At 38.9% G+C, this 13463-nt stretch overlaps 1 protein-coding gene across 10 annotated transcripts in view; it reads left to right on the top strand.

Annotated features, from left to right (window-relative positions):
* The window catches only part of MEF2C (myocyte enhancer factor 2C), a 134655-nt gene that overhangs the window by 85303 nt on the left and 35889 nt on the right, over window positions 1-13463 (top strand). For 4 of the 10 annotated variants that reach the window (XM_052701510.1, XM_052701506.1, XM_052701509.1 and 1 more), the window contains exon 4: window positions 12658-12801. In XM_052701510.1, the coding sequence (XP_052557470.1) occupies window positions 12658-12801 (144 nt within the window). Of the gene's footprint in view, window positions 1-12657; window positions 12802-12862; window positions 13001-13463 lie in introns of all 10 variants that reach the window. The other 6 variants (XM_052701501.1, XM_052701508.1, XM_052701502.1 and 3 more) reach the window with 2 other exon arrangements.

The raw sequence follows: 13463 nt of genomic DNA, 5'->3' as shown, positions 1-13463 counted from the left end.
ATGAGGGTTTCACAGCTGAAGGTGAGCAGGCTATTTATGCCATAGTCTGAACTTAGGTAAATCACTGAGTCCTCAAAACTTACAGAAACCTCCCTCTCATGTGGAATAAATTTTTAATTCCCATCCCGTTAAGGAATCTGAGAGTTCCTCTGTACAGCCATTTTTATAGAAGAAATGTTGTTTTCACTTTCTGTCACTGTCAGTGATGGAGCAAAAGAGCTGACCAAACGTTCTGCAGTGAAGCTTCTCCATGATCTCTGTGACCAATTCAGTAGCACAAATAAAAAACTCATCCATTCCCACTACTGCTATTTTATTGTAGGGTTTTGTGATCTGGTATACCCCAGGCAGAAACAAGAATCCTGCCAAGCTTTGGAAACACTGTAAGAAGTCTTTGGCGTAGCTTATTTCAAAGTTTCATGTTGTTGAGAAACTGCACACAACCCTCAGGACTGTGAAAGTGCGGAGACTAGGAACAAAATTGTTCACTTCTGCAATAGAGGATTTATTATATGCCTGTTTCTTCCACACCAGCTGGCCTCTTCCTGGAAAGGATCTTATAGCAGTCCTGGTTTTCACTGAAATTTTGCCCCTTCTGGATACTTCTTTGTCCTTTTTGCTGCTGTAAGTGCTATGTGAAAGTCTGGGCTTGTTGAAATCCGACAGGATCTGCTTGCAGATTTTTGATTTTAGTATTTCTGTAGTAAGAGTCAAAGCCACACATATTTTGAGGTAAGTTCATCTTCAATCTTGCCACAGTCTTATTTCTTTGATGCAATCAGCATTTGGTTGATTTTAAAATTCAAATACGAAGCAAATTTTAGAGATGCTGCGGTATTCCTGTATCATTCCATGTAGAACTTTTTAACTCTCTTCTAAATCAGTTTGTTGCATTGTAGATGGCCTGCAGAACTTAGGAAAGAGCTCTGGATGCTGTGGCAGCATGCTGATGGCAGCAGATGGCTTAGAAAATAGCTAAAATAATGGAATAACTAATAAGCTTACATTTCTTGCTGCAGTTCTGTCAATAGGAAATACTACTGTTCTGTCTGTCAGAACAATGGATTCAGCCTAAAGACACAGGCGGACATTACAGGTCTGTAATTGGTCCAGACATCCAGCATTCATAAACTTGTGGACAGTTTGCTGTAAAGTTCATTCTGTGTGCAGAACAGAAATGCAAAGAGCTGAAACCTCTGTTCTTTGTTATGTAGGATTTTCCTTGTATGCAAGCTAAGCATGCTAGAAAAAAAATGCTCTAAACATTTTTCGATTAACATTTTTCTCAGTTTGCTGAAATTGACAAAGATTAATTTTTTTCTCAGAAACAGTCCCCAAAACACTGCCTGTGTCTATGTAGCAAAATACTGTGAAGCGATGAATCACAAAGGAGGTCAGTTCTTTAAAACAAATGCATCCCTTAAGACTGCTGCGGGGCTTCAATTCCCCCCAAAAATATTCTATTCCTAATGGGAAAAGCTTTCTTTCTTACATGTAATGTGTTTTTTTGGGACACCAATTGAGAATGTCTGGGGAAACAGCTGTGATGGTGTTAGTACTACTCAGTTGTTCACTGCCTTTCTCCATTGGAGGTTACCAGCTTCTCAGCAGACTCAGAAGAGGGGAATACCCAACCCTCAGCTGCTACATCCCCACCACTTGAGTATGGGGTGAGCCATCTCTTGCGGGGCAGCACTGCAAGAGAACCGACCCTGCAGTGGTGGCAGCCACCAAAGCTGTTGCACCAGAGTCCTCAGAATAGGCCTCACCGACACAGTACCAATCACACACACGGCTGTGTTCTCCACTCCTACCTCTGTCAAGCCATGGAAGAAAGGAAACAGGCTGACATCTTGCTTTGTTTGTCCAGTTCTCCTGCAAAATGAATGGACTCCAGTAGAAACATCTTCTGTAGCCCACAGAATTCTCTGTGTGGGAATACGATATGATTAAAGGTTTGAAGATTTCAGACAGTAGTGCTTTGGCTACCCAACATACCAATTCTTCCTTACAAAACTATAATTTTGTCCAGAAAAAGAAATCCAATTTTACAGTGAGAAACCTTAACAGTTAAGATATGTTTAAGCTGTTTCTAGAGAAAGCTGAAATTTTCACAAAGATGCTCAGTTTCTGAATGAAGGTTTTTTTGTGTTGGTTTTGGGTTTGAGTATTTTGTGTTCTTCTATTCTTTGTCTGTTTTACCCCCTCGGCCATGATTTTTCTAGTATCTCTGCAAACTTTGCTCTCATATCCACATTTCTGGTCAAAATGTTCTGACTTGGCTCTGCCTCTGTCACTCCTGCTTTCTCAAGCAGTGATAATACTGGAAACTACTGCATTTCTCAAGTCTTTTTCCTTCATTCTGTGCTGAAAACCACTGTTGTAGTGTTAGTTGAACTTAGACTCTGCTCAACAAAGCTACAGAAGGTTTGTGAGGTCTCTCTGACTATAGTAAATTTAGAGTCCTTTGTGAATGCATTGCAGTTAGCTTCTTTTCTTTTTAATGAAATTGTTCTTACAGCACCTCAATTACGATGTTATTTACAATCATGCATCTTTTTAGTAGGAAAAAAAAAAAAAAAAGTGAATTAAACTCCATCCAGGAAGTTATCAACAGTAATGGGAGTTAAACTTCAGACTCTCGAGATACATACAAGCAACTTGACTGTTGGTAATCCTGTGTAAAGATGCTTTGCCTTTTTTCCCTCCATAATGGCACAATATGCAGTAATGGAAATTTAGAACTCACTTGCCTTGAAAGCTTCCTGAACTCTCTAAAATCCATCTAAAATCTGATCTCTTTTTTCTAAGTCTGTCATTTCTGATTCTTTTGAATCACTTCTCTTGAGAGAAGTGTTTACTCCTCTAAAGGGAAAAGCAGAGTGATAAGAGCAGTGTGAATACACTTCCAAGAAACAAGGAGTTGCTAGAAGGACCAGCTTTCTGGGGTAATCATGCAGTCTGGAAGTTTCATCCAGCCCCTCCATACAGCTTCTGACTATGCTCTCTCAGTCCTTCTTTGTTATTACATAGATGAGATATCTTCAGCATTCAACTTGAAAAATTATTATCTGGATCTTGCTATTCCTGTAGGATTTTCCATGGGAAAACAGGACCTCTCTCTTTCCTTACTAGCAGATGATACTTTGCTATATAGAAAAAATGCATAACATAGTCTAGATTTTTTTTTTTTTTTTTTTTTTTTTGTAAATAACATATAGTTTCTTGGTCTAAAAAAAAACAAAACAAAACAAAACAAAACAAAACAAAAAAAAACACGGACATCTTAAACCAAATACAAAATTGTGCATCGTTTGAGTCATCTGTTTTTACAGTTAGAATCGTGGGCCAATTTTTCCTCTGAAATGTACTCACTTTAAGCTTAGTGGACAGACTTTCTTCCCTTCTCCTTGGTGAAAACTTGACTTTATCAGCAGAACACTGAGTTGATGGTTATTGCTTTGCTGCTATTTAAGACCTCCATCCTGCAAAGGAACAGAAGTCTAGAGTTTCAGAGATCTAACCTCTATTATAATTCACCATTTAAAAATATATATATATTGATTTAGGCATCTTTACCAATGGATAAAACAATTATGGTACTATAAAAATATAAGAGGTTGTTCTTTTGCCTTTAAAAGGAACAGCTATTCAGCAACATTTGCTCGTTGTCATACTGGTAGGGTTTTTTTGTAATTTGATCTGCTGTGAAATAAACGTTCAAATTCTGGGAAGGATTAAAAACAACAACAACAACAACAACAAAAGCATTCTCTGTTGAGAACACTAATACAAACATGCTTTTTATGGGAGACCTCCAAAGAAAACCCAGGTGCAGAGGGAAGTGGTGTTCCTGCAGCAGTGGGTGGCATTTTCACTGCTGAGTCAGTACTGCCCCAGCTCAGTGCTGCTGGAGGTGCACTGTTTCATACGAAATGGAAAAGCAAAAAGTTTTGTGGTCATCAAAGATTACCTGGCCTCGTAATTAAGAGTGAAGACGTTTGCCCCAGGGTCTGGGGAATATTCATTGCAAAGTAAATTATATCTATGGTTACAAATTTATTTGTCAGATATATTTATCATTCCTTCTCCTGAAAACTTCGCTTCGTAGTCTAGCTGACACAAGCTGATAATATATTCATCCCAAGATAGCTTCATTGTAATGATAAGTGAAGCAATTCTTACACATACTATTTCTGAATTCCAAAATATCTTAGGATATTTTAGATTAAAATATATTTTTAGATCAAAATACATATCACAAGTATATTATTTCTGTAATAATTTTGTGACAAAATTTCTGTAAAATATGTGTTACTTTGTTTATCTCATTTCTTAAATATTTTGAATATGGCATTTAGTATTAAATGTTCCCATTTATATCACAGAAAAATACCAACTGCCTTTGAAATAGTTAATAGTTTCCACAGTTATTTATATTAAGCCTCACATATTTAAAATACTGTGTATTTGGAGAGATAGTAACACTCATGTAGCATACTTGGTAACACCACTGTAGATCTAGAATAACTCAGCTGGTGTCTTTACAGCTGTTCCAGCCACAGATTTACACCAGCGTAAATGAGATCTGACTTCAGCCTTGTATTTGTATACATGTCTGACTAAATTAGACAGAAATCAAAACGTTGAGGGCAGAGCTCCATCTGGAAGAGATAGAGTCAGTGGAGAAGGATTATAGATAGACAAACATAAAAAGGAGGGAAATAACAACCTGTTGATGATTACAGTGTTTATTTTTAAGTGGCCAGATATTCCCTGAAGAAGCTGAGATGATTCTGCTGAACTACTGTAAAGTTTATTTTTCCATTCATACGCTTTCTGTGTCTGGCAGCAAAACCCAGTACAAATCAAATATACTGCATCTCACAGTATCTTCTTCTACTTTGAATATGCTCAATACAGCTTAAGGAAAATCTGGCCATCTTCATACACTTAGACCATTTTGAAAACTCCGTGAAAGACCTAATGTACCAATATCATGCTGTGGCCAAGTCAAAGCAAGTCAAAGATGTATCTGTTCTGGCTTTGGCCCATCTCTGCATCCCCTGGTAGACAGAGCTTACAGGCTGGCAGTGCTCCTCCCTATGAACTACTGGAAGGAGACAGTGCAGAAGCGTTGTTTTCATGGAGTCTTCCCACAAATACTGGTCCTTGTGAAACAGTCGGTGGCTTTGCTAAGGCCTAAGGCACACATGTATGGGCAGAGCAATGTGCAGGATGAGTGTTGGCAAGAGCAGACTGAAACCTTCTGCCCAAATCTAAATCTTCTTTATTTTGTCTAGCTGAAAAAGGTCTTGGGACACCCAGTACAAGGTTATAGTTGTGGGCTGCTCAAGGAAGAGTGGTAATTATTCCATCCTTAGACACAAGTGTCCTGAGAATACCTCCAATCTAGCTAAATCATCTGCTGATTTTGAGTATAAAGCACTAACAGTCAAGTCAATAGAAAGTGTTGTGTTTTTACTACAGCAGAGCTGCACACAAATTTAGTTTTTACTCCATACTTCAGTGAAACCGCATTATTTAATTGTGCAGTAAATTCTGACTGATGTTTAAGAGGATATTTATTTATTTTTAAATAAGACGGTTTGTTGGGTTTTTTTTAATCTTACATATGTGAATGGGGATGATTTTATCACGTGTAGTTATAACTAGATTGACATTACATTTACGCCACTAATCCCATCACTTCCAACTGATCTTACATGTGAACATATTGTTTAGGAAGTACCAGTTCATAAAAACACATTTCTTGTTTTACCTCTTCTGATACAACACACCAACAGTGTTGGGCTGCTCCTGTACTGCATCACTGTCAATGAAATCTAATTATGTTCAACTACAAAAACTTGCAAAAGAATCCTTCTAACTTTGAGCAAGAAGATGTTGAAACATGATACAGTAGCAGCTGTGTATACGTATGTATAAACACATGCATAAACACATATACAGGCATATTTGTGTACATATTTGTGCACTGTTCCTGTGTTCCTGCAGGCTGTGACCATGCAAGGGTTGAGAAGTGCAGCAGCAGTGAGGGTGAAAGTGCTGGGGCTGGGACCAGGTGTTGGACTGGCAGATGTGGATGGTGGAGATGTGTGGCATTGCTGCTGTTCAGATAATACATGCCCTCATCTGCCTTTGCCTGGACCATCTCTGTCAAAGCCAGAGAAACATGATCTCCTCCACTGAAGGTTAGCACAAGAATCCTACCTCAGCTGCCTGCAGGATTTTTGGGGCCTTCAGACCATTTGTTCTGTGATGATGGATGAGGATAAGATGGAGGGAGGAAGAAATATCCCTGCTTAGAGTCCCAGGAATTATTGGGAGTTCAGTTCTTTAAAAAAAAACAGTTTATGGGTGTGGTTGAGCTTAAAGATAAGTATTGTGCTTGGCTTCTTTTAGGGTGCAAGCCCCTGCCTTTTCACCATCTCCAAACTCCCCACCCCACCTCCCTACAGGGTAGCCCAGAAGACAAGGTGTGCAATCTCATTTGGATGCAGGAGATGCCCTGTAGAGGGAAATGGTGTAAGGTGAAAGTTGATAAATACACATTCAGAGGGCTGTGCATCCCTCTGGCTCATGCTGCACCAGCTGCACATCTTTGCCAAGCTTCCTGGTACTCAAGTCACATAGCACAGCTAGGGGAAAGAGAAGAAAACACCCCACTGTCCCAGTACTCTTTCAAAATGCTGTTGATTAACTTGATTTTGAACCTGTACTAAAAATCATTGTAGAGGATATATGTCTCGTAGTGCATCAAGAGCATGAGTGGAAAAGAATAGGCTGAACTGTGTAAGCAGGTGGAAATCTCATATCATGAGAATCTTGCGGTGTACACATATAGACATTCATAACACACTGGGTGATTATCCAAAAGCAAAGAGAAGCAGATGCTACTGGCAAAGGATGTCAACATTGTTTGGTTTCACAAGAGGTGTGATTAGAGAAGGTACTTGAAGGAGGAGAGAATAATCACTTGGCAAGCAAAAATGAGAGGCAAATGCAAGCAGACGATCGGTGTACTGTTATGAAATACACACTGATGTGTATTCATTTCAAGAAGAAAGACTTGCGGAATCAGACAATGGAAAATTTTTTTCTTTGAAACTTAGGTGAAAATAACATAGTAAAGAAGGGTTAACGTGTGGTTCTAGAAGTTCAGCTGTTATATAAGCCCTGTAGTTTATATAAAAAAAAAGGTATAAACCACAAAAGCATTTAATGATTTATACGAAAGAGGTAAGAAATGTTCCATTTTTCTCTTTTACTGGTATACATTTTTCCTTTTGTCTGAAGCTTGTTAGATAACAGTAAGTACAATTATGTTTTATCTGATTCTCCTAAACATGCAATTAAAGTGCATTAGTGCCAGCATACTAGTTTATGTTCATTATTAAATGTAAAAATCTGAGAACTCCACATTAATGGAACATAAAATTTCAGATTTTCGTTACACACAAGTCAGTGAATTCAGATGGATGGTTCCCATAGCAACCTATCTCTTCCTCCTTGTGTTTTTCATTCCACTAGAATCTTTCATTACTTGATTGCACCATGCATTGTATAGTGCCATTTCATCATAAAATTTCATCATTATGTAACTGTGCAAGAGAAGAGAGTGAAGGTTGCCTTCACTCCGCACTTGCTAACTTCAATGTTTCTATTGCACAGAGAGCAAACAGATGCTTAAATGAATCAAGCCCATGATTTAAATATTTCCTGCTTTTTAGAGGGTCTCCATAAATTTGGCTGGGTGCTTTGGCATGGCTATAAAGCAACCGAACACAATAGCATATGATTTCTTTATAATTGCTTATTGTCTGCCTTGCCACGTAGCTATGTGGCTCCAGTGAGCAAAACAGAGACCAAACCATTTTTCAACTGTGGCTGGAAGATTTCTCCTATCAAGATACAGGAAGGTGATAGTGGAAAATAGAGGGCACTTGTGGTTTTTGTCTCCTAACAGTTGAGTATAATATATCATGTTAAACATGTTAAATCTTTGTGGATTCTCATGGTTTCTAGCAGGGTTATCAGTTAGAAATTTTTAAGATTCTTATGGTAACTCCTGAACAACATTGCACATATGGGAATTAATAAAAGCAGAACTGTAATTCTTAATTTTTCTTCAGTGGAAATTTTGATTATGGACATAGATAAAGCCAACAAGGCGGTACTTCTCATAACATAAATCAAGATAATGATTAATTTTGCAATAACTAGTTGGGTCTTTCATCCTCAGAATATGTAAGTGTAGCACATAGAGTGGACTATCAGAAGCTTTTTGGGACCTTATCAAGTGACCTAGTCTTCTACCTTTTGGAGCTAATGTAAGCATTTCAAAGTCCAAATATCTGCAGCTTCTCAAGTCCCAGAGTGCTTTGGAGATTGGTTCCACAGTATATGAAACTATTGAAATTATAGAGAAAGGAGGAACTCCTCAACAAAGACAAGCAAACTAAAACAGAAGAAAAATAAAAAAATAAGTTGAGTGTCTGTTCTTCTCCAGTCTTTCCATTAAAGAAAAACTAAAAGTAAAAGATAATAGTGCATAAGCAAAGATTGGAGAAAATTGAAAGGCTCTTTTCTCCTCAGAAGCTTTCAAATTATGATGATTTCCATTGTCTTGATAAAATCAGATCCAGCCATATTTTCTTTTGTGCTTTTGTAGTGATGATAAATTTTGCATGAAATGAAAGTAAATAGTTGTTTATACTTCATTTTACAGCAACCAGTATGTCACTAAGTCAGCACTTATCAGAGCAGGATTTAGGCTGAACTGCTGGCATATGAGATTTCAGCTAAAGGTTGTTTTCCTTTAACCATTTTGTTTTTCATATGCCATGGCTGATTTTAGGTTATTAGTGTCCTAGTGTCCAATGTAATTACAAAAAAAGGGGCTTATTTTCTTAAATAACTGAAATCTGATTTGGGGTTCTCCAGAATGCAGTGCTTTATACAGTTGTGTAATTTTATGCTCTTAAAAAATTCCCTGAATAGTCGTTAAATCTTTGGAAACTAACTAGGCTCCAGGAGGATGCTATAGCTCTGGCTATTTTCCAGGATTTGCAGGAGGCCACGACAGCTTAGCATCGTTTCTAAATGACTGCAAGACTAGGTCAAAAGCCTGCTGAAACCCAGTTGGCCTTCTTAATGATTCTATTCTTCTGTGAGGTCCAGAGTCAGCCTCTATAATCCAGTGGTGACACAGAGCCAAGGAGGAGAGGGAAAAATTGGCGTAGTCCATAGAGCTTCTGAATAAGGATGGATCTGTAAGCTTTCAGTCCGTGTCACTTACAGTTATGTTGTACCAACAAGTACCAAATGTGTTGAAGCACAAAAGTAAAGGACTTTTCTGAGAGGTGTGAGTTTGGTAATAGTGTGGGGAGTAAAGTAACACAGTGCAGCAGAACAGACCAAATTACAGCCTGAGTATTGGAAAGTTAGAGATAATAAGATGCCCAGGATCATTATATTTGTCCTGAATACCACTCAGTACCTTGCTGCAGAGGATAAGTATGTCATTTCTAGTAAGCTCTCTGCTCTCCAGAGGACTGTGAATTTGAGTGTGTGTGTATGTGCGTGCCTATGCAGCCTATCCATCTGCTTTTCTGTCCATTTCCTTATTAGCTTTTCATTCTTATTCAGTACCAAGGAAATCTGGCACAAAAGGAAAGGTCTTATGGACTATGAAATTCAACATCATTCATGACATTTTTGTGTTCTTATGCAGAAAGAGATCATGGAGATATTCCTAGAAGGTGTCCCAGCTGAAGATAGGGTTGCAGCAAGAGTCCCAGTGTGCAGAAGGGAAAAAAAGGATCCATAGAAGAATGGGCAGGGTGCAGGGGAATCCTCAAGAGATCCAGCTGCAAGAATTCTCTGTACATTGCACTTTACTCCAAACTGTAGTTTATAGGGAAACAGGCATTAGTTCCAGCACTTACAAAGCTAGAAGCTGTGTAGCACACTTGTGGACATTTTTGTTGTCTAAACTTAACTTACTAAAATTTAGGGGAGCTGGCTGGGGAGAAGGGCACAGATTAATGAACTGGATTAGCCATGTCTGCTAAGGCACCAGCCAGGCACACTGGATTTGCACACAAAATTTGCCTTTACTCTGATAAAGCTAAAGCTAATTTTGGGTAGAAGACCACCCGCCTCACAGTGGGCTGCTCTCCCCAGCTGCAGTGCTGGCCCAGGGCTGCTCCTGCAGGGGCTTCTCCGTGGGCTGTACCTCCTTCCGGCCATATCCACTGCTCCACCTCCTGGACTGCAGGGAATTTTGCACCTGGAGCACCTCCTCCTGCCCTGCGCTCGGTGCCTGCTCAGCTGTTTCTCTTCCGTTGCTCAACCCTCTTCTCCAGCTGCTGTCATGCAGTAGTGTTTCTCTCACTTACCTCTGCTCCCTCACAGCACAACCAGTTTTGCTCGTGACTCAGTTCTGGCAGCGTTGGGTCCCTGCTGGACCAGCTGGAGCTGCTCTGTTCACAGGAGCACTGCTGAGCACTGCTGAGCACTGCTGAGCACTGCTGAGCACTGCTTACACAGACCCTCCTGGCTGTCTCCTGACTACATAAGCCTAATAAAGAAATTTCTAGTTAAAGTAGGGATTGAAGCCTGTAATGGCAGCAAGTCTAATTCATTGCACCTGCTTTCTCAGATTATGAAAATAAAACAGGTGAGTTATTTAGATATAAAAGGGAAATTTCACTTTTACTGCACCATACTGTATCTCTTAAGTTTATCAAACAGCAGTTGATTGTAGAAGCCCTCTTTACAATGGGCTTGTTCCAGTCTATTAGTATTGATATTATTCATGACTTTGTCATGGATCAAATATCTGAAACATAAAGGAGAGATAAGAGGGAGTGGAGAAGTGGAGAGACTCATTCAAGTCATCTCATTTTCTTAAGGTTTTATTCAAATGGATGTATAATTTTGTCTGTGAGTCTGGAGTGGCTCTTAGGCTTAGATCTGAAATTTGTATAGATATGAAATTTGAAAAGATCTACGTTAAACAAGCCTTCTGTATTTGCCAAAATGGGTTTGAGAGGTCTACAGCATGAGTTTGGAAGGCTCTGATCGCAAAGGACAGAGTGCTGTTATTTTGTCTTGATGAAAATCTAAGATTCAAGTCATGTCTCCAGAAACAGAATAGCTTTATGACTTCTCTGCAGTGATAAGGTGGGCCCATCCACAAGTCTTGTATAAAACACAGAATCGAAGTCTTATTTTTTTATATACAAATACAACAGTGCAAACTATGAGTTTGTAGTATGAAATTGTAGAGATTCAACACTGTTAAATTGGGCATTGCCATAGAGAAAATGGCTAAGAAATGTGATTTTCCAAAAGGAACAAAAAGCTCGGATCAGAGGCAGCCAGGTAAAAGAAGGCAAAAAGACACCAGTTAGAGTCTGGTTTCTAAGGCTGATTGCTAATCACTAGCACAGACACTAATGACGCAGTATAAGCATAGTTACTTAGTAACACAGGATCTTACGGAGTCTACCTGTTGTAAGGCCTCCCAGCCAGGCTGCAAGGGAAATTTAGCCGTGAGTGGTCTGATAATGGCTGTAGACAGCCAAATGGACCCTTTGAAGAGTTTTTCAACAAGGAACTCTTCAAGCTGTTTGGGAAATCTTACAAATATTGACTTTGTGTACTGTTGTTTATATCATAGTCTACAAGGACTTTTTTCTCATATCCTTCTTCCTTAACAAAATGGGTGACTAGTAGACCAGTTAAGGTCTGTTTAAAGCCAGGCAACCATTTAAAATTGTTAGCTACTAATTTCATTTAATTTTTGTGCTTTGGATCACTGTTATTCTTCTTTGTGATGATGTTCATTGTTGTTTGTGGTTCCAGGGCTTAAATTCAGCTGGTGAACCTGAGATTCTTCTGTTTTGACTTTTCACTAAGCATCTGTTCTAGCAGTTATTTTTCCTGTACATTAAAATTCAGCATTGTACATTTGTAGCACTGTAACTGGAGTCAGCAAAAGTAAACACTATGTCTAGGAGCTCTGAATCAGTATTTCAGTCATGTTCACAGCCCACTCCCCACTCTTGTCCTACCAAAAGCATGCACCTTAGAATGGCAGTTCATGTCATTCCTTAAAGAATTTGATTCGGTTGCTCCTCTTTCTACAGTGAAGAACGTGAAGTGCTAAATTTGTTAGCTTTTTTTTTCTTTCATTTCTTCCTCCTGTATCTGTCCTTCTAGGAAACACTAGAGTATTCTACTCTAAACAGTATATGTATTTTGCCGTTAATTGCTATGTATAAATATGTTAGAATTGTCTTCTGGGTGGGTATTTTAACCTCTTAATGCAATCAGCTGTGGGAACGACGTGTATTAATACAAGCACTTTGCTGGACTGCTAGTGTTGTTCTCTATTGACTGATTCCAATTTCAGAGCAAGGAGATTCTTTCAGAGCAAGGTGTAGTCTTGTCTTGTCATTCATAGCAAGGCATGTGGCATCATTGCAGTGGGTATGTCAGCAGTTTCTGTCCCTAAATTAGAATGTAAAAACATTCCACCTCTGGGCAGTTTGTATTACTCTAACACTGCTGAGTCTTTCTTGCAGCCTGTGTAAAGGATTGAACTTTCCAAATTGTGTATTTCAGACATTGAGAAAGAAAGGACTTAATGGCTGTGACAGTCCAGACCCCGATGCAGACGATTCAGTAGGTCACAGCCCTGAGTCTGAGGACAAGTACAGGAAAATTAATGAAGATATTGATCTAATGATCAGCAGACAAAGATTGTGTGTAAGTACTCTGAGTTCCTTTTCATTTTTTTTACCTTTTGATATTTCTCTGAACCTGGCAGGCATTGAACAAGAAAGAAAACAAAGGTTGTGAAAGCCCCGATCCTGACTCCTCTTACGCTCTCACCCCACGCACTGAAGAAAAATACAAAAAAATTAATGAAGAATTTGATAATATGATCAAGAGCCATAAAATACCTGTAAGTACGAACGGTTAGATGGCTGTCTGCTGATAACCGCTGCAGTAACAAACCATAACCCTTTCAGTTCTGGCTTCTTAAAGAAAACATTTCAGCTGGAAATAGGCTTTAATAGCCCAACTATGGTCAGGAAATTTCACACAATGTACTTTTCCTCCAAGTCTCTACCTCTGATGTAGACAGAGCCTATAGGTGAAACCTGCAGAAGGAAGTGAAATATATATATATGCATTATATTCACTTGGTTTACAGAACTGTTTTACCACACTACTTGCACAAATTATACCTAAAATGTAACAATGGAAATATTTCTTTGTGGACAGGCTAACAAACCCACAGAATACTTTCTGTGGTGATATAGAAAAAAATGATGTAGAACTGAAATTCCTTTATACATACCAATTACTACATTCTGTGCGTGTCACTTTGGTTCTCAAATGTCCCTGCCAAACTCAGTTGCAGC

This window comes from Tympanuchus pallidicinctus, unplaced genomic scaffold, assembly GCF_026119805.1.
Source record: "Tympanuchus pallidicinctus isolate F22 unplaced genomic scaffold, pur_lepc_1.0 scaffold4, whole genome shotgun sequence".
In the NCBI taxonomy this organism is placed as follows: Eukaryota; Metazoa; Chordata; class Aves; order Galliformes; family Phasianidae; genus Tympanuchus; species Tympanuchus pallidicinctus.
This window is presented reverse-complemented; position numbering and strand designations above follow the sequence as displayed.